Below are 25,257 nucleotides of genomic sequence, written 5' to 3'. Positions count from 1 at the left end.
TTCAGCATTGGTTTATTTCTCTAGTATTGGTTTCCTTTGGGTTTAGGTCAATGTTTCGATGGTCGATGTTAGATGCAAAATATTGTTCATTATTAGTTTATTTTGGGTTTAGGTCAAATTATAATTAAATTTCCGCTTTTAGATTAAAAACACATTTAGGTTTTGATCACCTTTTTTTATTGGTTCACAATACTTTCTAGTATTGTTCCCTTTCGTTTGGGTCATTTTTTTAAATCTCTTTAAATTTAAAAATATCTTTACATTTTGGTTCATTGTAGGTCGTCAATATTTTTCAGTTTTCGACTCTTTTAGGTTTAGGTCAAATTAAACTTTAATTTTTCGCATTTAGATTCTCCGAATAAATCCTTAGAAATATTTTTCAGCATTGGTTTATTTTAGGTTTAGATCAATTTTTCCAAATATTTTTTAATTTCAGGCAATTTTTGGTACAAAATATTTTCCAGCATTGGTTTATTTTGGGTTTAGGTCAAAGCAAATTTATCTTTTCCGCTTTTAGTTTCAGAGAATCTTTAGGTTTTTTGGTCCTCAATACTTTCTAGTATTGGTTTCCTTAAGGTTTTTAGGTCAATTTTCAAAAATATCTTTAGATGTCGGTCGATATTTTTTGGTACAAAATATTTTTCAGTATTGGTTTATTGTGAGTTCAGGTCAAACTAAAATGATCTTTTCCGCTTTTAGGTTCAAAAAATCTTAAGATTTCGATCGTCTTTAGGTTTTTTTTGGTCCACAATACTTTCTAGTATTGGTTTTCTTTGGGTTCAGGTCAATTTTTTCAAATACTTTTAGATTTCAGTCGTTTTTTGGTTCAAAATATTGTTCAGTATTGGTTTATTTTGGGTTTAGGTCAAACTAAAAATAACTTTTTCGCTTTTTTGGTTCCAAATAAATCTTTAGTTTTTGGTTTTTTTCATGTTCAACTATTCCTTATCATCTTTTGGTTCCTAAAAACCCAAAATTGACCATTTTCATAAAAAAAAATCTGACGCAAATTAAAAATTTCAAATTAAAAATAATGAAAAACGGGTTTTTTTCCAATTTTTTTTGAAAAATTGACTCCAATTGAAAATTCAAAAGGCTCATTTATTGTAACTAAAGAAAGAGATGATTTCTCGAAAATGAGACCAAAGAAAGTACGAGGTCAAGTCGGAACTTGAGTATAAGTGTGTGTGTGTGTGTGGGAGTGTAAGGGGAAGAGGAAGAAGATTTGTCCCTTAATGTAGTCGGTGAGTCGTGGCAAGGGGGAAACCTGGTGAGTAGGCGTCCAGAGAGTGAGTAATGCTCACGACAAACGCAGCCCTCCAGCAGAATGAAATGAGGGGTGAGGGGGGGAGAGGGAGGGTTGGTCGCGAAGATCCCTACAGATAGGGTGCTAAGCGACACTCTAAGACCATCTTCATTCCGCACTCCGCAGCATCCCTTCTGCAAAGGGTGCGAGGCGACTCTCCTTCTAAGGCTAAATCGCTCCCGATCTCTTATACGTTCTATTCCGCAATTTGCCACGGGACCTCCCCTCACTCCACCGTCACGATAATGATCAGCCTTTGCTTTACTTACTTCACACACTCTTTCTCTCTCTCTCTCTCATCTTGAGACTTTTGTTTCAAAAGTGAGAAATAAACGAAAACCATTTATTTTTTTACAAGAAAACAAATTCTTTCCTGTGAAAATTACGTCCAAGATATTTTTTTTGTGAAAAAACCAAAAAGAACTTTTGGTTCTTAGGTTTAAAGAAACCAAATATTTTTAGAAATTGACCTTAACCAAAAACTAAAAATATTCTAAGTCCAAAAATGAAGGAATTTTTGTTGACCTGAACGAAAATAGGAATTAAAAACTAAAAATACTTTTGAACCTAAAAGTGAACAAATATTTATTGACCTGAACCCAAAATCAACCAAAAAATTTAAAATATTTTGAACCCCTCGAAGGAAATTAATTTAACCTAAATTAAACGGTAACTGAAACCTTAAAAATCTTTTTGCGCCTAAAAGACAAATTTTAATTGACCTAAACCCAATAACGACCAATAGCTAAACATATTTTAAGCCTAAAAGTTAGCAAATTTAAATTTACCAGAACCTATAAAGCAACTAAATACCTAAAAATATTTTGAACCCAAAAGTGAATGAATTTGAATTGACCTTAACCCAAAACACAACCAAAAACTAAAAATATTTTAAGTCTAAAATTGAATGAATTTTTATTGACCTAAAGGAAAATAGGGATTAACAACGAAAAATACTTTAGAACCTAAAAATGAACTAATGTTTATTGACCTGAACCCAAAAGCGACCAAAAAACTGAAAATATTTTTAACCTCAAAGAAAATTAAATTCAGTTGACCTAAATTAAACGGTGAGCGAAAACTGAAGACTTTTTTGTTCCTAAAAGTCAAGAAATTTTAATTGACCTAAACCCAAAAATGACCAACAAGTAAAAATATTCTAAGCCTAAAAGTGAAGGAATTTTTATTTATCTTAAGGAAAAAAGAGAATAAAAACTAAATATATTTTTGAACCTAAAAATGAACCAATTTTTTATTGACCTGAACCAACAACACAACCAAAAATTGAAAATATTTTAAACATAAAAGTGAAGGAATTATTTATTGGCCTAAACGAAAGTAGAGATTAAAAATTAAATAATATTTTTAACCTAAAAATGAACCAACTTTTATTGACCTGAACCTAAGAGCTACCAAATGCTAAAAATATTTCGAAACCTAAAGAAAATGAATTTTATTGACCCAAACCCAAAAAAAGACAAAAAAAAGTGTTAAACCAAAGAGAAATGAATTTTTGAATTGAGTTTTAAAAAAACTGTGGATTTTAATTGACCTAAACCTAAAAATGACCAACAATTAAAAATATTCTAAGCCTAAAAATGAAGGAATTTTTATTTATCTAAAGGAAAGAAGAGATTAAAAACTAAAAATATTTTTAACCTAAAAATGAACCAATTTTTTATTGATCTGAACCAACAGCACAACTAAAAACTTAAAATATTTTAAACCTAAAAGTAAAAGGAATTTTTTATTAACCTAAACGAAAGTAGAGATTAAAAATTAAATAATATTTTTGAACCTAAAAGTGAAACAATTTTTATTGACCTGAAACCAAAAACTAAAAATATTTCGAAACCTAAAGAAAATGAATTTTTATTGACCCCAAACCAAAAAAAAAGCCAAAAAAATTTTAAACCAAAGAGAAATGAATTTTTAAATTGACCTGAACCAAATCAAAAATAAACCAAATTTAGAAATGTATTTAGAGTTTTAAAAAACTGAATTTCAATTGACCTTAACCAAAAAATGACCAACAACTAAAAATATTCTAAGCCTAAAAGTAAAGGAATTTTTATTTATCTAAAGAAAAAGAGAGATTAAAAACTAAAAATATTTTTGAACCTAAAAATGAACCAATTTTTATTGACCTGAACCCAAAAGCTACCAAAAACTAAAAATATTTCGAAACTTAAAGAAAATGAATTTTAATTGACCTGAACCCAAAAAAGACAAAATTTTCTTTTTAAACCAAAGAGAAATTAATTTTTGAATTGACCTGAACCAAACAAAAAATAAACCAAATTTAGAAATATATTTGGAGTTTTAAAAAACCTGTGAATTTTAATTGACCTTAACCAAAAAATTCAAATGGTTTGTAAAAAATTATAAACCAGAGGAACGTTAAAACTGAAACTGATTTTTAAATAAAAAGTCAAAATTGTAACTGAACCAAAATCGCAATCAAACGAAAATAAATAATTTTTCAATAACAAAAACTAAAATTTTCACGAAACAAAAAATTTAAAAGTAAAAAAATTGAAATATTTTTTTTTATTTACAATCAAAAAACTATAATTTTTTGAAAATCAAAACAAAAAATTTGTTTTCCTTCTAAAATTTGAAAAGTAAACCAAAGCATTTCGACAGTGAAAATAATTGAGATAAGCAGCAAAAAATTCGTTCCCCTCCCTTAATTTTTTTTTTTTTTTTTTTTTTTGATCAAATTAGTGAGACAAATGAGAACTTAAATTGACCGATTCACCGATTTCTGTATAGAAGCGACGGACGAGAATATTGTGTGTGTGTGTGTTTTGGAAAGAAAATGAATGACTACTGTTGAGGAGACAGTTGCTGGCGTTGATCGTCAGCAGCAAATGAATTAGAGACGCAGAGGTGGAATTAGACCCGCAAGTAAACAGCTGCTAACCTCATTATTCGAGAGCTGCCAATTCGTGTGTTTCAAGCATCCAATAATTATCTTGTTAACGATCTTGTTTCGTGAGCAAATAGCGAGCACAAATCGAACGCTCACCGGAAGTCATTCGATTTCATTAAGACAACATTTAACTCGCATTTAGACGTTAAAATTAAAATTTATTCTCTCACAATTATCGGGACATAAATTTTCATTAATTTGGATTAAAATCGACCCTCTGGTCGATTTTAATCCAAATTAATTTTTTACACAATAAATTCTTTTCTAAAATTACGTCATTAAAAAATGAACTAAATATTGGTCTATTAATGGTTGCTTTTTGGTTCAAATTATTTTTAAATTTTGATTGCTTTTGGATTTGAAAGTATTTTCAAATTTTGGTCGCTTTTTGGTTCAAGTTATTTCCAAATTTTAGTCGCTTTTGGGTTCGAAACATTTCCAAATTTTAGTCGCTTTTAGATTTAAAGTATCTCCAAGTTTTGGTCGCTTTTGGGTTTAGAGAATATTTCCAGGTTTTGGTTGCTTTTGGGTTTAGGTCAATAAATAGATTTAAATTTAGATTCAATCGCTTTTAGGTACTAAAAGTTTTGCAATTTTTGGTTGCTTTTGGGTTTCTTATTGGTTTTGTTATTTTTTTTTGGGTTTAGGTCAATACAAATGTTTTGATTGTATTTTAACTTTTGGTCTCTTTTGGGTTTAGGTTAATTTTGATTGACCTAAACCAAACCTAAACCCAAAAGCAACCAAAAATTTTAAATACTTTGAAACAAAAAGCAATTGACCTGAACCCAAAAGCAACCAAAATTTGGTAATACTTTGAAACCATTAGCAACCAAAATTTTGAAAAAATATTCTGGAACCTAAAAACGACTAAATCTAAAATTTTATTTGACCCGAACCCAAAAGAGACCAAAAGTTTAGTGTATAATGTAAAAATTATTGCCAATTACGAAAATTAGATTTAAATCATAACCAATTAAACCAAAAAAAATTTGATAAAAAAAAATTAATTGGCATTTAGAAATACGTTAAGATTGTGATTTGAGATTTTGTTGCTTTATTGAGAGTAAATTTTTTGCGGGACAAGGTCAAGTTGAGATGGAAGTGAATGAGAACGAGGAGGGTTTCCTCGTTACGTGTTGTCTATGAGCGAAAGGGTTAGAGTATCGTTTCACGCTATTTGTTTTTCTCCAGCGGCAAAAGAGAGTGAGAGAGTGAGAGAGAGAGGACATGTGTGAACAGCTGCCGACGGTTGTAAGAATCGTCTTCCCACGCGTCTTCGCGTATCACACATGCGATTCTCATAGCAATTTACAAAATTACTTTCATACGCTCTCTTTGTATACATTGTATTATTCTCTTTTCTCTCTTTCTCTCTTTCATATTCTCGAGGGAGAAAAAACAATTATCGCGAAGGAATTATCAGATTTATGGCGAGTCGCAGTAAAATTATTTCTCCCATTCGAGACTGAGATTCAAAAATTTTTCAATCCTCGTTTTCTGAATTTTAAAATTGACCTAAACCTAAAGGAAACCAATAGTAGAATGTATTGTGAACCTAAATAACTAAAGACTATTGAAATTTAAAGTTATTTTGAATCAAAAAGCAAAAAAAGTTGGTTTTAGTTTGACCTAAACCCAAAATAAACCAATACGAAAAAATATTTTGAACCAAAAATGACCTAACTTTAAAGATATTTTAAGAGTCCAAAAAAACAAAGGCAATCGAAATCTATCCATGTTTTGAATCTAAAAGAGTAAAAGTTAATTTTCATTTGACCTGAACCTAAAATAGACCAATAATTTTAATTCACCTAAACCCAAAACACACTAAAAAACTAAAAATATTTTAAGTCTAAAAATGGAGGAAGTTTTGTTGACCTGAACGAAAATAGGAATTAAAAACTAAAAATACTTTCGAACCTAAAAGTGAACGAATATTTATTGACCTGAACCCAACATCGACCAAAAAATTAAAAATATTTTGAACCCCCCGAAAGAAATTTTATAAAATTGACCTAAACCTGAAGGAAACTAATAGTAGAATGTATTGTGAACCTAAATAACTAAAGCCTATTGAAATTTAAAGTTATTTTGAACCTAAAAGCGGAAAACATAAATTTACTTTGACCTGAACCCAAAATAAACCTATACGGCAAAATATTTTAAACCAAAAATGACCGAACTTTAAAGATATTTTAAGAGTCCAATAAAACATGGACAATCGAAATCTATCGATGTTTTAAATCTAAAAGAGTAAAAGTTAATTTTCATTTGACCTGAACCTAAAATAGACGAATAATTTTAATTCACCTAAACCATAAGGAAATGAAAGTAAAATAAACTTTTAGACCTAGAATTATCAAGAAGATTTAATTTTATCATAACAATATAACTGCAACTGTACTTTTTAATTAACCAAAACCAAAAATAAACCAATAGGGAAAAATATTTTGAACCAAAAGTGACCGAACTTTAAAGATATTTTAAAAGAGCCCCAAAAAAACATAGACAATCGAAATCTATCGATGTTTTGAATCTAAAAGAGTAAAAGTTAATTTTCATTTGACCTGAACCTAAAAAAGACCAATAATTTTAATTCATCTAAACAATAAGGGAACAAAAGTAAAATAAACTTTTTGGCCTAAAATTTATTAAGAAAATTGAATTTTACCAAAAATTTAAAAACTAAAAATCGAACTGCAACTGTTATTTTTAATTGACCTAAACCATAAAGCAACCAAAAGTTAAAATATAAATTTTTAATCTCGCAATCAACGAGAAATTTGACTTTACTCTCTTTCGTTAATAGAAATCTAAACAAGTTATAAATATACGTTTTTGAAGAATTTTTCAGCCAAAAAAAGGCAAATATTTTTTGTAAAATTGACCTAAATCTAAACCAAAAGAGACAAAAACGAAAAAAACACTTTGGACGTAAGAAAATTATTAGTGAAACAAATTTTTATGCTGACTAAAAGCAAACATAACTTTCAAATATTTTAAATATCAAGCGATGAAACATTTTGATTGACCTGAACCAAAAATGGACCAATAGGGAAAAATAGTGATTAAGAACAAGAAAATTATATTCAGAACCTAAAATTTTAGAATTATTTTTAATTTTACCATAACCTGAAAGAAAGCAAGATTAGAAAATACCTAAATGCGACTAAAATCGTAAGATAGGTGAAGAAACCTTAAATTTTTATTTGACCTGAATCTAAAAGAATGGAAACCAATACCAAAAAGTGTTGTAAACTAAAAACAGAAGATCAACATTTAAAGATGTTTTAAATAAAAAAACGGAGAGTTTTTATAGGTTCAAACTACTTTTAACTATTGGTTGACTTTAGATTCCGAATATTTTCCAGTAATGGTCTTTTTGGGTTTAGGTCAAATAACAGATTTGTTCGCTTTCAGTTTCAAAATATTAGATTTAAATCAATTAACAGATTTGTCCGGTTGTAGGTTAAAAATATTAGGTTTAAGTCAACAAAAATATTTGGTCCTTTTTAGGCTCTGGTCAATCAAAAAATAACCTTTGCCACTTAAAGGTTCAAAATATTTTAAATCATTGTTTGCCTTTAGTTTCCGAATATTTTTCAGTATTGGTTTCATTTAGGTTCAGATCAATTAACAGATTTTGTCAGGATTTCAGGTTTAAATTTTTAGGTTCAGGTCAATCAAACATTGACTTTTCCGCTTATAGGTTCAAATTATTTATTTTTATATTTTTCAGTATTGGTTTCTTTTGGGTTCAGGTCAATTAACAGATTTGGTCAGTATTTCAGGTTCGAAGTTTTAGGTTCAGGTCAATAAAAAATTGACTTTTCCGCTTATAGGTTCAAATTATTTTTAACTTTTGGTTTCTTTTAGTTTCCGAATATTTTTCAGTATTGGTTTCTTTTGGGTTTAGGTCAATTAACAAATTTGGTCAGGATTTCAGGTTTAAATTTTTAGGTTCAGGTCAATAAAAAATTGACTTTTCCGATTATAGGTTCAAATTATTTTTAACTTTTGGTTTCTTTTAGTTTCCAAATATTTTTCAGTATTGGTTTCTTTTGGGTTTAGGTCAATTAACAAATTTGATCAGGATTTCAGGTTTAAATTTTTAGGTTAAGGTCAATAAAAAATTGACTTTTCTGCTTATAGGTTCAAACTATTTTTAACTTTTGGTATACTTGAGGTTCTGAATATTTTCAAGTATTGGTTTCTTTTGGGTTTAGGTCAATTATAGTGAAATCTTTTTTAAATTAATAATAATAATAATAATTTTTTTCAAGTAATAATTATTAATTATTATTATTATCCTCGAGAGAAATTAATGAAAAAAAAAATGAAGAAGATTTTTTTCTCATAGTTCTAAAATTAGAGAAAGAATCATCCAGTGATGCATACATACGTACATATGTGTCCTGATGAATGAAACATCTGCATATGTGCGGTCCATAAGCGGTGAATTCTTTCCTCGAGAGAGAATTTGATTTATCTCGCGAATGGAATTTAAAACTTTTATTTTTTTTCTTTTTTTAATGAGAGAGAGAGAAGGGTAAGAAAAAAAAATTTATCTTGTCACATACGCGCAGTCTATATTCGTTTATATGAAATAAACTTTCAATATTTCCTTTCGTTACTTTTTTCTAATTTTTTTTCTTACTTTTAAAAAATTTTTTTTTTATTTTAAAACCTTTTTCTTTCTTTATATTACTTTTTGTTTCTTAAACTTATTGTTCAGATTTTACTTATTTTATGGTTTTGAGAGAAAAAATCTTTTCAATTTTCTCTACTTTTTAATATTTTCATTTTCTTAAATTTTAGGTCAATTTCGTAATATTTAAAATTTTTTGAAATCAATTTTAAAAATCAATTTTTGAAATCAATTTTTTGCAATCAAAAATATAAAATAACAAAATAATAATTTTTGAAAATTTTTTTTTATTTTTATTTGTAGAAATACGTTATAATTTTTTAAATCCCCTCCCCCCTCCTGCCGAGAGGAAGAGAGAAAAAAAGGTCGAAGAAAACCCATCGAGAAATTCATGTTTAAAAACCCAAGGGCCTGGGTAATGTCTCAATTTCGTTGAGTCCAAAAACTTTCTCATAATAAAGAAGAAAGAAAATTACAAAACTGATAATGATGATGATGATGCAGAGGAAGGTGATTTTTGAGCGTTACGATTGCCTTCAAATGTCCCAGAGAATTGACCAATTTGCCAATAGAGAATACGAAGGAAGAAAAATAAAATACTTTTCAATATTTCTCATCAATTTTCTCAGCTGCATTTTTAAAAATCAACAATTTTGACCTCTTAGATTTTTGTCATTTTAATTTTTGACCTATTTTTTTTAAAGTATCATTTTTCAATTTATCATTTTTGTTTTTATGATTTTTTGACTTTTTTTTATACTCTTGTTCTAAATTTAAAATTTTAAAAAAATTTAAAAAAAATTTGTTATGCAGATCAAGACCTGCAAATTTAAAATGTTTGTCTTTCAATTTCTCACTTTTGACCTAAATTAAAAGTGTTCGTCTCTCAATTTTCGACTTTTGGATTTTATCTAAAAAATTCAAAAGTTCGTTTTTTAATTTTCGACTTTTGATTCGACCTAAATTCAAAAATTCAGAAAAGTTCTAAATTCTTAAAATTTGACCTAAATGTGACCTAATTTTTTGCAACTTTTGACCTAAATTCAAAAGTTTTGTTATTTATTTTAAATTTTCGATTTTGTTACTTTATTTTGTTTTGACCTAAAATTGACCTCTTGACCTGCAATTTTTCTACAATAATCTACTATTGACCTAACATAGTAAATTTTTATTTTGCCTTTTAATTTGCAAGTTTTGACCATAAATTAAAAACTTTTGTCTATTATTCTTTGGACCTAATGTTTCTAGTGATTGAATCTGAATTTTGACTAATTAATAATTAATTTACTAATTAATTTAAAATAAAAAAAAATTTTTTTTAACGTTATTGAATTATTGAAACAACGGTGATTTCTGTATAGGTGTATATGTACTGGTAAGAACGAGGGGAGGGGGAAGGAGAAATAAAAAATTTTTTATGTTAAGGCGTCTCACTGCTCAGAATTAAGACATTCTCGAAGTAATAATTTTTAGCTTCTCAGACCTAAAAAATATTGTCCCTATGACTTGGGAAATTTTCCTCTCGATTGTATTTTTTTTTTACTATTGTTTCGATATATTATATTTTTTGTGCTGATTTTGAATTTGAATTAGTTAAAAATTATTATTAGTATAGAATATAAGTCATTTTGATTAGAAAATTAATTTATTAGTTAAAAATAATTAATTTTCAGAGAAATATTAGCAGACTTTTTGTTTCAGCAATTGGTAAAAAAATAATTAATTATTTTTGTAAAAATAACTAATTATTAATTGAAAATAATAATAATAATAATAATAATAATAATAATAATAATAATAATAATAATAATAAAAATAATAATAATAAATAATAATTAAATATATTAAATAATATAAAAATAATAATAATAAAAATATATTAAATAGTATAAAAATAATTATTATAATGCTAAATAATAAAATAATAATAATTAAAAAATTTAATAATTTACATAATTATGAAGAAAAAAGAATTGTGGTAAAATTTATGGTGAATAAATTTTATTTTTATTTAAAAAAATTTTTGCAATTAGAATATATTTAAAAAGTGTTGGGGAATCGATGAGGGGATTTTTCTTGTGGTCAATAGGTGTTAGTTGAAGAATAAGAAGAAGAAGATTGAAGAAGAAGAGAAACTGGCAAAAATGCCTCGAAGGTAGAAGCGTTCCAAGTTGCCCGAGAGTCTACAATTACGAGCCATACCATGTCGAAGGCGAGCCTCATAACGAACTCACTATATTGCCCTGCATTTCAAAAAGAGTTTTGCGCTGCAAGCCCCCCTCCCCCCTCTCTCTCCCTGTACATATATCTCTGTACCTAAACAAGATCTCTTTTTTTTCTTTTTTTTTCCTATTTAAAAATATAATTTTTTAATATTTATTTTTTTTATTTACTATTTATTAATTAGTAATTTACGAAAATTAGTATTTATACTATCTTGAATTTTTTTATTTGCTACTGGCTAATTTGTAATTTAGTAATTTACGAAAATTAGTAATTTACTAAATTTAATTTACTAAAAATAGTAATTTAATAATTTGTAATTTACTAAAAAAATAGTAATTTACTAATTTGTAATTTACTAAAAAATAGTAATTTACTAATTTGTAATTTACTAAATTTCTATTTTTTATTTTCTATTTGCTAATTAGTATTTCACTAAAATAAGGAATTTACTAAATTACTATTTATCAATTTTTATTTATTTGCTATTTACTAATTAGTATATTTACTAATATATATTAGTAAATTATTTAATTAATTTTTTAATATTATTCAGTATTTTTTAAATTTTTATTAGCAAATATGTTTAATAATTTTAATAACTAACTGACGATTTGCTTTTGAATTAGTAAATTTTACTAATAATTTATTAAAAATTAATATTTTATTACTGATATTTACTAATTTAAAAGCAAAAAGTCAATTTTAGTAATATGTAAATTAGTAGAAATTACAGTCCATTAGAAAAATGTACTAATTCAGAAGCAAATGGTCAATTTTAAATTCAAAAAGTAAATTTTACGAATAAATTAGTAGAAAATTACTATTTATTAGTAAAATTTACTAATTCAGAAGCAAAAAGTCAATTTTAAATTCAAAAAGTAAATTTTACGAATAAATTAGTAAAAAATTACTATTCATTAGTAAAATTTACCAATTCACATGCAAAATATCAGTTTTAGTAATAAATTAGTAGAAATTACTATCTATTAGTAAAATTTACTAATTCAGATGCAAAAAGTCAAATTTAAATTCAAAAAGTGTATTTTACTGATAAAATACTGATAGAAATAAGTAATAATAATAATAGTCATAAATTAGTAGAAATTACCTACTAATTATTAGTAAAATTTACTAATTCTGAAGCAAAATGTCAATTTTAAATTCAAAAAGTAAATTTTACTAATAAATTAGTAGAAAATTACTATTTATTTGTAAAATTTACTAATTAAAAACAAAATGTTAATTTTACTAATAAATTAGTAGAAATTACTATTTATTACTAATATTTACAAATTTAGATGCAAAGTGTAAATTATAAAATTACAAAAATCAAATTTAGTAATAAATTAGTAGAAATTATTATTTATTAGTCAAATTTATTAATTCAGAAGCAAAAGATCAATTTTAAGTTCAAAAAGTAAATTTTACGAATAAATTAGTGGCAAATTACTATTTATTAGTAAAATTTACCAATTCAGCTGCAAAATATCAATGTTAGTAATAAATTAGAAGAAATTACTATTTATTATTAAAATTTACTAATTCAGAACAAAAAGTCAACTTTATATTCCAAAAGTAAATTTTACGAATAAATTAGTAGAAAATTACTATTTATTAGTAAAATTTACTAATTGAAAAATAAAATTTTAATTTTACTATTAAATTAGTAGAAATTACTATTTATTAGTAAAATTTCATAATTTAAAAGTAAAAAGTCGTAGTTACTAATTCAAATTAGTAAACATTTTTACTATCTAAAATTTAGAGAGTAAATAGTAATTTACTAAATTACTATACTTACTAATTTTCATTCAATTTAAAGTGCAATTATTTAATTCTGTTTATAATTTAAATTTAAATAATTTTTTTTTTATATTTTTCTGATTACAGATTGACGTTCCAGTTGATATTGAAGATGATAATTCAGAACCTGGAAATGAATCAACATCGCCGGAAAAGGGTTTCAAAGGTAATTGTCATTTACATATATAATAACAATAATAATAATTTATAATTTTGATTTTTCAAAAAAAAATTCAAAGTACAAAAAAAGAGAAATAAATATACAAAAATTTTAATTAAAAAAAAAAAATTTAATCTAAAAATTCTACTCAAGAAGAAAATATTAAATATTCTAGTCTTTTTAAAAAAATTTTTAAAAATATGCAAAAAAAATTAAAAAGAAGAAAATTTTTTTGTATATTTGAGAAAAGTAAAAAAAAAGGGAGGGGGGAGTTTGATTTTTATATTAAAAAATACAAAAAAGAGAAATAAAACATTTTTTTTTTCAAAATAGAAAAATGAAAGTTAAGTAAAAGTAGAATTTTTCGAAAAATTTTTCCAAAATGAAAAAGATAGAAAAAAGAAGGGGGGGGGGGGTGGGAAGAAGTCTTAATTTTTATATTTAAAAAAATACAAAAAAGAAAAAAAAACCATTTTTTTAATAATAGGAAAAAAGGAGGAAAAGTAGAGATTTTCGAAAATTTTTTCCAATGAAAATGATAGAAAAAAAAAGAAGAGGGAGGAGGGGTTATTTTTTTCCCTTTTCCTTTTTTTTTGCTTGAAAGGAATAAATGTGACACGTCGATCTCTGACATGATGTTCGGAATTAACGTCTGTATATTAGTTATAACCTCAAAAGAGCCCCGTTTGAACGAAAGCAATCCACTTAAGCATCGTCTCTTCACTTTCCCCCTCCCCCCTCTCTCACCCCCCTCACCCTCTTTTCTGCCTCTTCCTTTTCTCACTGCTAGGCAAGGTTTTGTTCGCGAACAAAAATCTGACAAATATGCCACGATTTGCCCTGAAGAATAGAGGAGTCAAGCTTTCCAACTTATTCCATCCCCTATCATTCACCGCTCCCCTCCCCCTTGTCGCCACTCTTTCCCTCTCTTTCTCACTCTTTTATTCTTCTCAATTTGAAGGCATATCTCTCTCTCTCTCTCTCTCTCTCTCTCTCTCTCTCTCTTTCTCTCTCAGTTTCTCTCTCTTCTTTATTCTTCTCGATTTGAAGGCATCTCATTCGATCCCCCCCCCTTTCCTCTTCAAATTGAGAGAGAGTTCTCAATTTGAAGGGGGGTGGGGGAAAATCGAACGAACGGTTAAATTACTTAGGCTGAACAAAACGTAGTAACAAATGAGGGCGAATTGTGCCACTTATGCGATATTGGCCCATCACCGACACCCACGTTTTATTGATACGTTCCGATACGAGCCAGTAAAAGTCAATTTTTCCACTTTATTGATATAGACACTTATGAGTGCGAAAGAGAGAGAGAGAGAGAGAGAGAGAGAGAGAGAAAGAAATGATGTTAGAAATCAATTTTTCATTGTTATACAAATATTGGGAGAATATTTTTGATTTCATATAAATCAGTGAAAATGGTTTCAAGGGATTCTTCTCTCTATTTATCGAGACTAAAATTTTTGGGATTGTATAAATTTCAGAGCACTTAAATTCGGATGGTTGTAAAATTAGTGATATTGTTTTAATTTAATGTGGCGGAGGGAAGAAGAAGAATGGTTTTTTTTTACCATTTTTGGGGATAGGGAGATTAATTAGTAGGTTAATGTGACAATTGGCAGTATTTCGTAGGCTAAAAATGGAGGGAAATTGTTTTTTAGGCGTTCTTATAGTCAACGGGATACTTCTGTGCATGTCTGATGTTGATACAACGCTTCTGCGTATGTCTTAAGTAAATTTTATGCTTCTACGCATCTCTAAAGTAGGTAGGACGCTTCTGCGCATGTCTAAAGTAAATTGTATGCTTCTGCGCATCTCTAAAGTAGGTAGGACGCTTCTGCGCACGTCTAAAGTACGAAGGACGCTTCTGCGCATGTCTAAAGTAACCTGTACGCTTCTGCGCATGTCTAAAGTAATCTGTACGCTTCTGCGCATGTCTAAAGTAATCTGTACGCTTCTGCGCATGTCTAAAGTAACCTGTACGCTTCTGCGCATGTCTAAAGTAATCTGTACGCTTCTGCGCATGTCTAAAGTAATCTGTACGCTTCTGCGCATGTCTAAAGTAATCCTTACGCTTCTGCGCACGTCTAAAGTACGAAGGACGCTTCTGCGCAATTATTTTAAATTGTTTTAAAAAATATTGTTATAAAAATAATAATGTTTATTATAAATTTGTTAATATTTGCTAAATAAATTACTAAAAATTGTCAATAAACAAAATAAGTTAATTAATAATAATATCAAAGTATTAGTAATTTAATTTTTTTTTAGAAACAATTGTTATTAATTTGACAGCAATTGTTATTTAATTATTTTAAATAGTTTTCAGAATTTGTTATTAAAAAAATATAATTGTTATTAAATTATTAACATTTGTTAATAAATAATTAATAATTATTATAAAAGTAGTAATATTTATTACAAAATTGTTAATATCTGTTAATTTGTTAATAATATTTAATAAATAAATTAAATAATTAATAAATAAATTACAGTCGTTAATTAGTTACAATATCAAAGTGATAGTAATTTAAATTCTATTAGTAATAATTGTTACTAATTTATTTTAAATTGTTTATAAAAATTGGTTATAAAAATTGTTTTTACAAAATGTTTTTAAAAAGTTACAATTGTTTCTAAATTATTAGCAATTGTTACTAAGTAAGTAATTTAAATTCTATTAGTCACAATTGTTACTAATTTATTTTAAATTGTTTGTAAAAATTGGTTATAAAAAAAAACAATTATTTCTAAATTATTAACAATTGTTACTAAGTAAGTAATTTAAATTCTTTTAGTAACAATTGTTACTAATTTATTTTAAATTGTTTACAAAAATTAATTATAAAAATTGTTTTTAAAAAATTACATACAATTGTTTCTAAATTATTAACAATTGTTACTAAGTAAGTAATAATTGTTATTAAATTAGTAAAAATTTCAAAAAACTAGAATAGTTATTAAATCATTAATACATTTTGTTACTAAATATCTAACAAATTGTTATTAATTTATTGAGAATTGTTATTAAGTGTACAATAATTTCTAATGAACTTTTAATTAATTATTATAAACAAATTAATAATTAATTATTATTAAATATATGAATAATTAATTGATATTAAATATATGAATAATTAATTAATATTAAATATATGAATAATTAATTATTAATTTTAAATAATAAATTTATAATTAATTGTTGTAAATACATTAATAATTAATTATTATGAAATATAATTAATAATTAATTGTTATTAATAAGTTTATTGTTAATTAATTATGAATTTTTAATAATAAACAGTAATAATTAATAATAAATTAATAATTAATTATTATAAACAAACTAACAATTAATTATTATAAATAAATTAATATTTAATTATTATTAAAATTTTTAAATAACTACGAATTTAAATTTAGTTAATAGAAATTATTGATTTAATAATAAAATAAAATGGATATTTTATCTAAATATACATTATTTGCATGTATTGGTAGAATAAAGGAAACTCATCGAATTGAAGGTCAAAACAAAGGTCCTTTGGTTCTCCGGTTAATATTTTGTTTACATTCCGGGAAATGCGTTCAGGTATAGAGACAATCAGTTTTCACATAAACAGGTCGTAACAAGCAGGATTATCAAATTTTTCAGGAATTTATTTTCCCTTCTCCAGTCAGTTTAAATTCGGAAGTCGAGTTATTAAGACGTGTCAAATTTTCTTGTGAAACTTTTTTCAAAAATGAAATTTTTATTATTATTTCTTACGAAGAATTTTATTAGGTAGTATTTTCGATTTTTTTTATTCATTATTTGTTTAAAAAATTTTCTTTTTCTTATATTGTCACAGAAATGTAATGAATAAAAATTTTTCAAAATTAAAATTTATGAACATTAAAAATTGAAAATTAAAAATATTTTATTTGTAGAAAAAAATTTCTTCCTTAGATCTGTTTTAATTCTTCTTTAGAAATGTTAATTAAAATTTTATTTCGTATTTAAAAAAAATAATACTTTCGCTAAATATTTTTCGTGGACTTTTTGTTTTTTTCGAAAAATGTTAAATTTTCCTGAATTTTTTTCCAAATGTTTAATTTTTCTCCTGTTGGATAATAATTTGTGTGGGTGTGTGTAAAAGTGTTTTAAATTCAAAAATAGCCGTTAGTTAATTTAAAAAAATTTTTTTTGCGTAATTTTGAAAAGTGTAAAAATTATTTTTTTTTTTTTTTGCTTTTTGTGGTGAAAAATTCAATGAAGATTGCAGGGATAACTAGAAGTCGTTCGATGGAAACAAGTTGATGCTGTAAATTAAAAAGGTTAGCACTGGTAATTTTGAATTACAAAAGAAAAATCAAAATTCGGATTTTCTCAAAAAAAAATGGTGTTTTTTGGTAAAAGAAAACTAGTTTCAAGGCAAAATTTTCAAACAAAATTAAGTGAAAATAAAATTTTAATTCGATGCTGAAAGATTGGATCAAGAACAAATTTAGTGTTTCAAAAGAAAATCCGAATTCGGACCTTTCGAAAAATTGGGTTTTTGAAAAAAAAATTAAAAGTTAGTTTCAAAGAATTCGGAAAGAAAATTAGAGATAAATTGTCTAATTTGAAATGGACAGCTTGAGACAAAAAATTATTTATTTCCCTAATGAAAAACAAATAAAAAAAAATTCAGATTTAGTCAAAAAATTGTGTTTTTGAAAAAAAAAGTTATTTGGAAATAATTTCTAAACAAAATAAAATAGAAATGGAATTTTAATTTGGTTCCTAAAGTTGGAGTTAAGAAAAAATTTTGCCTTTTAGAAGAAAATCCAAATTTCGGATTTTTCCAAAAATTAAGTTTTCTAAGCGAGAAAATTAAAAATTGATTTTGGAAAAATTGTGAAACAAAGGTTATTAAATAGAAATAAATTTTTAATTTTAAACTAAAAGTTTGAAACAGAAAACAATTTTTCCCTGGAGAAAAATCCGTAAATGAAAATTTTGGTTTTCTCGAAAATTAGGATTTTGGGGAAGAATAATTAAAAATTACTGTAAAAGAATTTGGAAACAATATTAAAATTTTTTTGGTTTCAATCTTCAAGCTAGAGACAAGAAAATAATTTTTTTCCCCTAATGAAAAACAAGTAAAAACCCGAAATTCGAATTTACTCAAAAATTAGGATTTTGTAAAGAAAAATTGAAAGTTACATTTGAAAAAACGTGAATATTGAATTGAAGGAATTTAGAGACAAAAATAAATAGAAGTTAAATATTATTTTAATAATTTTAATTTAGAAACAGAACTTTTGCCTTAAAAAATCAAAATTTTGATTTTTTAAAAAATTGGGTTTTTTATTTAAAAAAATTGTTTTTTTTATGTCTTTGGAAACAAATTAAATGAAATTGAATGAGAATAAAATCTTAATTTCCTATACTGCATAACTTTGGATCGAGACAAAATTTTGCCCCTTCAAATAAAAAGAAATTGGTATTTTTGCAAAAATTGGGTTTTCTATTAAAAAAAATTTTTTTTTTAGTCTTTGAAAGCAAATTAAATGAAATTAAATGAGAATTAAAATTTTTATTTCGGATAAGTTTGGATAAAGGAAAAATTTTTTCTTTCTAAAAACGAAATTGGGATTTTTCCAAAAATTGGATTCTCTATTTAAAATTTTTTTTTTTAATTCTTTGAAAACGAATGAGAATAAAATCTTAATTCCCTACACTGCATAAGTTTGAATCAAGACAAAATTTTGTCTTTTCAAAAAACGAAATTTGGATTTTTTCAAAAATTGAGTTTTCTATTAAAAAATAATTTTAAAAAAATTCTTCTGAATTTTGAAATACACAAAGTTAAATTCTAATAAAATTTTAAGTTGAAAAAACAATAGGAAGCAATCTATATTTTTAAATTTAGCTTAAAATTTCAAAATTCGGATTTTGAAACTTTGTTTCCTTAAAAAATGGTAATTCTACAATAATATCAAATTTACTGAAAATAAAAGTCTTTTGCAAAATACATTTTATTTTTCTATAGAAAATTTACTGCAATAATTACTTTTCCAAAATTTACCTTCTTTCAAAAATTTTAATAGCAAGAAAAATTTTCAAAATCAGATTTTTTGAAAAATGAAAAAATGAAAATTTTTGGTCCTTCTCAGTTTTTTTTTGTATTTTTCTTCTTTGTGGGAAAATAATTTTATGTATTTGTAACTCTTTGGTGGAATTTAGAAATATTTGCAAAAAAAAAGAAAGAGAGAGAGAGAGAGAGTAAACTTGTGTCGAAATATAATATACGTTGCTAATTTGGAAGCTTGTACCGTGGGTGCATATGACGTGCTTTTGGGTAAAGGAGGGGAAACTATATGGCGCGTGTTCCTGAATGCTCGCCTCCGAGTTTCGTTACTTCTAATGAACCCAGTACGCCAAACCATTAATAACCAAAGGACACTAACTCGAAAGTGAGAAAGATAGAGAGAGAGAGAGCCTCCCCCTCCCACACCCCTCCTAGGAAACCGGAAGCAAACAACTATCAAAAGAAGAAAAATAATTTTTTCTTCACACAAGAAAAATTATTTACAAAAAAATGTTTAAAGTTTAAAAATGAAAAGAAATATTACAATTTCTTTTTATTTTTGTCAAAATTTGTTAAATTCGTTAAATTTGTTAAATTTTCGTAAATTACATCGTTTTTTTTTTAAAAAGAGAGTAGAAAGAGCAAAATAAGAAAAAAAAATCAGATAATAACCATTCTTTATTCAATTTGCGAGGCAAAAATGTCTCTCTTTCTCTCATTTCTTTTCTTTTTTTCGTCTTCTTCTTGGGAGCTTTAAAAGAGTATTGGAGAAGGGGTAAGGGGCGAGGGGGTGGAGGAAGAGTGTGGGCAAAACGACATAATGGTCAGTCTTGAGTTTTAAAAATTGCTCTCAGAATGTTTCGAAAGTTATACTTATTATTACATTATCGTATACATGTGCAACAGTGCAAGGAATACGTTTTCGAAATTAAAGGCACTGAACATGAAAACGCCAATGGCATAAATATCTTTTTGAATTTTACTTTCAAGAGAGAGAGAGAGGAGAAAAATAATTTCTTTCTTTCTTTCTAATTTTATCCCTAAAAATAACTTTTAAGCCCACGCAAAAGGAACATTTAAAAAAATTTACTGCACAAACCTCTCCTCTCGAGTTTGGTCAATTAAAAAACAAATAAAAAAAAAATGAAAAAATTTTTTTTAATAATAAAATAATGTGTAATAATTAATAATAATAAAGTAATTATTGTAGAAATGCCTTAAATACTTTAATACCTAAAGTACCTTTATTCTTTTATAATTATAGAAACACCTTAAAGGTGTTTTCGCTTTGCAGTTGTAGAAACACCTTAAAGGTCATGATTTTCTTACAATTGTAGAAATACCTTTAAAGTGGTTCTTTGACAGTTATAGAAGCAACTTAAAGGTAATGATTCTATCACAATTTTAGAAACACCTTCAAAGTGATTCTTTTACAGTTGTGGAAACACCTTAAAGGCAATGATTTTCTTACAATTGTGGAAATACCTTCAAAGTGGTTCTTTGACAGTTGTAGAAACACCTTAAAGGTAATTTTTCTTTCACAATTTTAGAAACACCTTCAAAGTGATTCTTTTGCAGTTGTGGAAATACCTTTTTCAAATGTAGAAACACCTTAAAAGTGGTGGTTCTTTGACAGTTGTAGAAACACCTTAAAGGTAATGTTTCTTTCACAATTTTAGAAACACCTTCAAAGTGATTCTTTTGCAGTTGTGGAAATACCTTTTTGAATTGTAGAAACACCTTAAAAGTGGTGGTTCTTTCACAATTTTAGAAACACCTTCAAAGTGATTCTTTTACAGTTGTAGAAACACCTTAAAGGTAATGTTTCTTTCACAATTTTAGAAACACCTTCAAAGTGATTCTTTTGCAGTTGTGGAAATACCTTTTTGAATTGTAGAAACACCTTAAAAGTGGTGGTTCTTTCACAAATTTAGAAACACCTTCAAAGTGATTCTTTTACAGTTGTGGTAATACCTTAAAGTCAATGATTTTCTTACAATTGTAGAAATACCTTCAAAGTGGTTCTTTGACAGTTGTAGAAACACCTTAAAGGTAATGTTTCATTCAAAATTTTAGAATCACCTTCAAAGTAATTCTTTGCAGTTGTGGAAATACCTTTTTTAATTGTAGAAACACCTTAAAAGTGGTAGTTCTTTGACATTAGGGGAGATTAATCTAATTTTAGGAAATACCTTATAATGGACCTTCAACAATTGGAAAATACCTTAAAGGTTATGGTCCTTCCACAATTTGGAAATACCTTGAAAGTTATGGTCCTTCCACAACAGTGGAATATCAATCGAATTGTGTTTCTCCTACAACTGGGGAACTACTGTTTAAATTGTGGAAATACCTTTCAAATAATAGCCCTTCTACAATTGGATAATACCTTACAAGTTATGGTCCGTCCACAACAGTGGAATATTAATCCAATTGTGGAAATGCCGTATAAATTATGGTCCTTCTACAAAGGACCAAATTAGAATATCACCTTACAAATTATGGTCCCTCTACAACAGTGGAATTAATAATGAATAATTAATTAATAATGAAAAATAATAAAAAATTAAAAATTTTAAAAAAATATTGTTTTTTTTGCTATTTGTCATGTTGTGAGTACAATAATATACTGTAACGTAAAAAATACTAACTCTTATATTCTGACTTTCTACTTTCATATAAAGAATAAACTTTTGCCACAGTCGAATAGTGACAGGGAATTTTCTTTTGTTTCCTATATCGTTGATCCTTCCACTTTATTTATATATATAAATCAAAGTATGTGATCCTTTTATAGAGTGATAGTGTAGGAGATCGAATAATACGATTCGCGCTTGGCTGACTTTTCCCGAGACGTTTTTCGTTCACGCGGAAATGACGAGGTTTTCACCCCTTTCTTTTGATCGCTGTTTCATTTTTCTTTTTTTTTCTTCTCTATGTCAATGGAAAATCATCGAATGACTCATTACTATCTCCACTATATGATTTTTGATTAATGGCTATTTAACTTTTGGAAAATAATAATTTTTTTTTTAACATTAAAAAATAAGTCTTGTGAAAACACCATTAAGGTATTTCCACAACTTTAAAAAAAACCATCACTTTTAAGGTGTTTCTACATTTAGAAAAAATATTTTCATTATGATTTTTTATTAATGACTATTTCACTTTTCGAAAATAATAATTTTTTCAGCAATAAAAAATGGAAATACCATCAAGGTGTTTCCACAACTGTAAAAGAATTATCTCTTTTAAGGTGTTTCCGCAATTGTAACAAATATCTTTACTATGATTTTTGATTAATGACTGTTTAACATTTAGAAAATAATAATTTTTTTAGCATTAAAAAATAAGTCTTGTAAAAATACCATTAAGGTATTTCCACAACTGTAAAACACTATCAATTTTAAGGTCTTTCTACAATTGTAAAACATACCTTAATTATGATTTTTGATTAATGACTATTTAACTTTTTGAGAATCATAATTTTTTTATTATTAAAAAATGGAAACACTGTTAAGGTATTTTCACAACTGTAAAATAATCATCACTTTTAAGGTATTTCTACAATTGTATACGATATCTCCACTATGATTTTTGATTAATGAATGTTTAACTTTTGAAAACGATAATTTTTTTCAACATTTAAAAATAAGTCTCGCGGAAATATCATTAAGGTATTTCCACAACTGTAAAATAATCATCACTTTTAAGGTATTTCTACAATTGCAAACGATAGCTTCACTATAATTTTTGCTTAATGCAGATTTAACTTTTCGAAAATGATAATTTTTGTCAACATTAAAAAATAATTCTTGTGGAAATATCATTAAGATATTTCCACAACTGCGTAAAAGAATCCTGACTTTCAAGTTGTTCGTACAATTTTAAAAAATATTTTCATTTCAATTTTTGATTAGTAACTATTTAACTTTTCGAAAATAATATTTTTTTTAGCATTAAAAAGTAAGTTTTGTGGAAATACCATCAAGGTGTTTTCACAATTGTAAAAAAACATAACTCTTAAGGTGTTTCTACAAATTGTTAATAGTACATATTAAAATACGTAAAAAAATGAAAATTAATGGCAATTATTTAAAATAAACAATAATAATAAAATAAATAAAAATATTAAATAATAAATAAATTACAAATAAATGTTTTTCATATAACAATAAAATGAACTAAATAAAATATTTTTAGTTACCAAAAAATATTTTTGTTCAATGAAAAAAAGTTTTTTATTAAAAAAATATTTTTAGTTATAAACAAGTAATTTTGTTCATTGAAAAATATTTTTTTATTCTAAAAAAAAAATTATTAGTTCTAAAGAAATTTTTTTCTTGAATAAAAAATAGTTTTATTCAAGGAAAAGTATTTTTATTCTATGAAAAATATTTTTTATCAAAAAAAAAAAAATATTTTTAGTTCTAAAAAAGTTTCTTTGTTGAATAAAAAATAGTTTTATTCAAGAGAAAGTATTATTATTCTTTGGGAAATATTTTTATTCAATAAAAAATATTTTTTATTAAAATAAAAATATTTTTAGTTATAAAAAAGTTTTTTTTTATGAAAAATAGTTTTTTTCAAGGGAAAGTATTTTTATTCTATGGGAAATATTTTTATTCAATGACAAATATTTTTATTGAATGAAAAATATTGAAATTAAAAAATTTACTTATTTACTAATAGAATATTAAAAAAACATTTACAGAAATCGAAATAAATTTTCAAAATTTCACTTTTCTTTAAAAAAAAAAAAAAAAAAAAAAAAAAAAAAAATAATCCTTTAAAAAAATATGAATCGGTTTTTAAAGACTTAAATTCGACATATACGGGATAAAAAAAAGGATTGCAGCAATTTCTCGAAACGATTTTCGATAATGGTTCCGTGTTTTGAGAGCGTCATTAATTATCCATTAGTGTGTGAAAAGAACAAAAATATTTTTAAAGGCGTCAAATAAATGTATATCATATATACGTCGGAAACGGAAAATGCCATTTAAAGTGCGACTTGAAAAATCTGATCTAAAAAAAATACACTCAAAAATATGTTGACATCATCATTTTAGAAAATTTAGCCTTTTAAACGAAAATTGCTGATACAAATTTCCTGGCAATCTAGATTAAAATTAGTTTCTAATTTTACTGATGCGTTTAACCCTAATTTTCGAAAAAAGAAAAAAAAAAGAGAGAAAAGTGCTAATGGCTCTTAGAATGGAGCGAGAAAAAAAAATTCTATTAAATTTTATCTTTACTTTTTTTAAATGCATGTGTCAAGACGCTTTTTGAGTATAATTTTCATTTAATTTGGAAAAATTTAAGGCTGATTCATAAAATAATTAGTTTCTTTGAATTCTAAGGTGAAAAATAATATTGATCCGCATCAGAAAATGAATTCTTTAAATAGTGATTTTTTTGTTTATATTTTTGTTTTTATTTTCTTCTGTTTGTTTTTTATTTTATTTTTGTTTATATTTTTGTTTATTTATTTTTTATTTTATTTTTTTTTTATATTTTTCTTTTCATTTTTGTCATTATTTTTGTTTTCATTAACATGACTTTTTTTTATTAATTAAAGTGTTTTTTGCAATTACTAATTTTTATTACTTATTATTGTTTTATCAACAATATTTTTTTATACAATTTTTTATTGAAACAATATTTTTTATAACTAAAATTATTTCTTTAGTATAAAAAATTTTCAATTACATATTTCAATAAAAATTTTCAATTACATATTTCAATAAAAATTTTCAATTACATTTTTCAATTTAATTATAATTATAATTTTCAATTAAATTTTTAATTATAATTTTTAATTTCATTTTTAATTTCAATTCAATTTTTAATTATAATTTACAATTTAATTTTCAATTTCATTTTCAATTATAATTTTCAGTATCATTTTCAATTATAATTTTTAATTATAATTTTCAGTATCATTTTCAATTATAATTTTTAATTGTAATTTTCAATTATAATTTTCAATTGTAATTTTCAATTATAATTTCCAATTATAATTTTCAATTATATAATTTTGAATTTCATTTTCAATTAAATTTTTAATTATAATTTTCAATTACCATTTTCAATTACATTAAAATATTATAATTATAT

At 25.2% G+C, this 25,257-nt stretch overlaps 1 protein-coding gene across 1 annotated transcript in view; it reads left to right on the top strand.

Annotated features, from left to right (window-relative positions):
• LOC122512664 (ubiquitin carboxyl-terminal hydrolase 48-like) overlaps nt 1-25,257 on the top strand; it is a 166,042-nt gene that overhangs the window by 137,357 nt on the left and 3,428 nt on the right. The window contains exon 17 of the mRNA XM_043628633.1: nt 13,009-13,087. Coding sequence (XP_043484568.1) covers nt 13,009-13,087 — 79 coding nt within the window. The remainder of the gene's footprint in view (nt 1-13,008; nt 13,088-25,257) is intronic.

The sequence above is a fragment of the Leptopilina heterotoma genome, unplaced genomic scaffold (genome assembly GCF_015476425.1).
Source record: "Leptopilina heterotoma isolate Lh14 unplaced genomic scaffold, ASM1547642v1 Lhet_123, whole genome shotgun sequence".
NCBI lineage: Eukaryota > Metazoa > Arthropoda > Insecta > Hymenoptera > Figitidae > Leptopilina > Leptopilina heterotoma.
The sequence above is the reverse complement of the archived record's forward strand: the minus strand, read 5'-3'. Positions and strand labels throughout refer to the sequence as shown.